Source organism: Lolium perenne, chromosome 1 (genome assembly GCF_019359855.2).
Source record: "Lolium perenne isolate Kyuss_39 chromosome 1, Kyuss_2.0, whole genome shotgun sequence".
NCBI classification, from domain to species: domain Eukaryota; kingdom Viridiplantae; phylum Streptophyta; class Magnoliopsida; order Poales; family Poaceae; genus Lolium; species Lolium perenne.
Window position 1 is genome coordinate 194644359 of NC_067244.2, and position 2753 is coordinate 194647111.

The window sequence follows — 2753 nt, forward strand, 5'->3', positions numbered from 1 at the left end:
ACGTGTCACACTGTATGGACAAAATGATGCCGGACTGACCAGTCGCACACCACGCCACCATCATCCCTTCTTGTGCCGGCCAGCACCGCCTCGCGGTGCGTCATTGCCATCAAGTACCACCTTTCCGTGCTTCCAACACGCTAACCACGACCATCACCGCCCGGCAATGTCGTCGTCGATGAGCCATCAACGATGTACATACATACTACTCCTACCTATATGTATGCTACATGTTTGAAAGAACAAAAATGGGCCATATGGTTCGTCTATAGAGCTATATATATACCCATTAAGTTTTTAATCCTCCAACCCATATTAGTTGCCACTAATATAGATGTATCTAGATAACCTTAATTATGAAGGGGTATTAGGTGATCTTGTATTTTTGTTTGAGTCTAAATTTAGAAGGAATGGTTATACTCCCTTCGATCTCTTCCAATTGACTCAAATTTAATATAATTTGGAGCAAACTCCTGCCAGACTTTCCATCCGACGGGCGACTATGCTAAGTGCAGAGTTGCAGACACAAATGGTCCAGAAATTCTCCCACCAAAAACTTGATCAAAATTTCTAGTACTCCGTACTGTTAATTACAGACAAACTTAATTACAAAACCAATTCTGCTTTTACGCAGATGCCAAGTCTGTTGCTAATCTTGCAATTTTAATCATCCGCGCATCAAATATAAGAATCTGGTCTAAATATGTACTACCTCGGCGAGACCCTCAAAAAGGCCAAAACTGAAAAGAAATGTTTATAGCAGGATCAACACGGCAAAACAGGAGGCGCCGAAGCCAACCGTACCTCGCCGACTTCTAAGCGAGTCAGCTAACGGACAGCGACGCCGATCAGGAATCTTGTCGCCTTCCGCCGTTACGTGCTCCTCCCCTCCTCTGCATTGGCGTGGATCTCATCCGCCCAGCTCACACAGGGGACTCTGCACCGCCGTCGTCCTTGGGGTCGTCGTTCTTGGCGTCGGCGGCGGCGGGCGCCGGGGCAACGACGTCAGCGCGGCAGAGCGGGCACGTAGAGTGGAGCCGCAGCCACGCGTCGACGCACGCCGCGTGGAACCGGTGCCCGCAGCGAGGCAAGAGGCGCACTAGGTCGCCGTCCCGGAACTCCACGATGCACACCGCGCACTCCGCCTTCCCGCCGGCGGCGTCGTCGCTGCTGCTCGAGTCGTACACGGACACGGGCAGCTGGCCAGGATCGCTCAGGCGCCTGGACCCTCTCGGGGAGGTCGCTGGCGAACTGTCGGCCGACGACGCCGCCTCCTCGTCGTTTACGCCTCCGGGAGACGAGGGACCTCGCTTCCCGGAGAAGAACCGCCAGAAGTAGAAGAAGATGAGGAGGATCATCAGCAGGTTGATGCTGACGAGGCAGGCCGTTAGCGCCGGGCCGTGCGGCGCCCAGTGCTTGCTCTTCTCCACCGCCGCCGCCGCCACCACGGCGGTCGTTGGGCTCTGGGCCGTTGACATTGGCGCTACCTGATGCCAAGAGAGGGAAACAACGTATGGCAGTTGCCAATGGTTTGCATAAACCACTGAGACGTCAAGTTCCTTATTCGATCTCAATTCTCAAGAAGAAGAACACGAAAGAGGAAAACTTGTTGAAAAGAACAACAATGCACGCTACGAAAGGTAGCAAAGAAGAAGAGAGGAAGAAGTATGAAAGTGGTGAAGGAAAATGAAGCACATGGGGGGTTTATAAAAAAAGGTGGAAGGGGAGGCAACATCGGCCCTTGGTGTTCTGGAGGTACGTACAAACAATAGGATAGCCATGAGTTTATTAGCATCCAATGGTTTGACTACGGTGTTTGGCATAGTTACATTTGTAAGCTAGATCAGCTTTTACAACCCTCGTGCATTTTTGTACAGTTTGTTGGAGAAGTGATGGCAGCTAGGAAGATCTCGTTTTATTCTCAACTCTCTCATAACAAATATGATATGTATTTTTCTGTGCTCCGAAAGGATGGCCACTCAGGATGTTGGATCATTTCCCTCTTGTTTTGAGGTGGCGGTAAGTTGATATATATGTGGTTGTCTCAGCAGGAGCTTTGCCCGATTAGGGTCGGCGCCGGTTGAGTGAAAATCAGTGGGAACACACAGCTCTCTTAACTATTTTGTTCGATGGGACTTCCTCCTAAAGCTGCTCCGCCAACTTGGTCTTCCTCGACCTTGAGAATTCTACACTATTGGCGTCCACAAAAATTCACAGGGAAGGAGTCCACCCAGGGACATGTTATCTATCCTGCCCTTTGATCCGCATATTGATCCCCTGTAGTGCTACTCCATCTAGCAACCGAGGCACCCCTCCTTACCCTGGTTGCAGGCAGATTCGCCAAGCTCAGAATCTCCATGTATGCCAATGATGCAGAGGCCGGGGCTATGCTCCCATATCGAAAAAAAATGTATGCCAATGATGCAGTCATTTTCTTTCAAGTCAACCATAGAGGACATCAAGAACTTGGTAGACATTCTTGAAAATTTTGGCCAGGTCACCAACCTTTGCACCAACATCGTCAAGAGCATCATCATGCCCATCAGACGCGAGAACCTTGACCTTGCCGACTTTCTGTAAAATTTCCAAGATGCTGAAGTTGATTTCCCAATTAAATACATTGGACATCCTATCTCCCTTGGGCGCTTCAGGAAGGTGGGCATTGAACTAATCAAGGACAAAACTTCAAACAAGGCCGCAACATGGCAAGATCGTTTCATCGACATGTCAGGGAGGTCGACGCCAATCAAATC

General features: G+C 50.0%; 1 protein-coding gene across 1 annotated transcript; it reads right to left on the reverse strand.

Annotated features, from left to right (window-relative positions):
• Nucleotides 1–677: 677 nt before the first annotated feature.
• LOC127317410 (uncharacterized) lies at nucleotides 678–1909 on the reverse strand. Its single transcript, XM_051347972.2, has one exon. It carries the CDS (start codon nucleotides 1476–1478, stop codon nucleotides 924–926), a length of 555 nt encoding a protein of 184 aa, XP_051203932.1. The 5' UTR covers nucleotides 1479–1909; the 3' UTR covers nucleotides 678–923.
• Between the last annotated feature and the right edge of the window lie 844 nt (nucleotides 1910–2753).

Excerpts from the sequence above, each read along its gene's own strand:
- LOC127317410 (XM_051347972.2), bottom strand. The coding sequence starts at position 1,478 with ATGTCAACGGCCCAGAGCCCAACGACCGCCGTGGTGGCGGCGGCGGCG.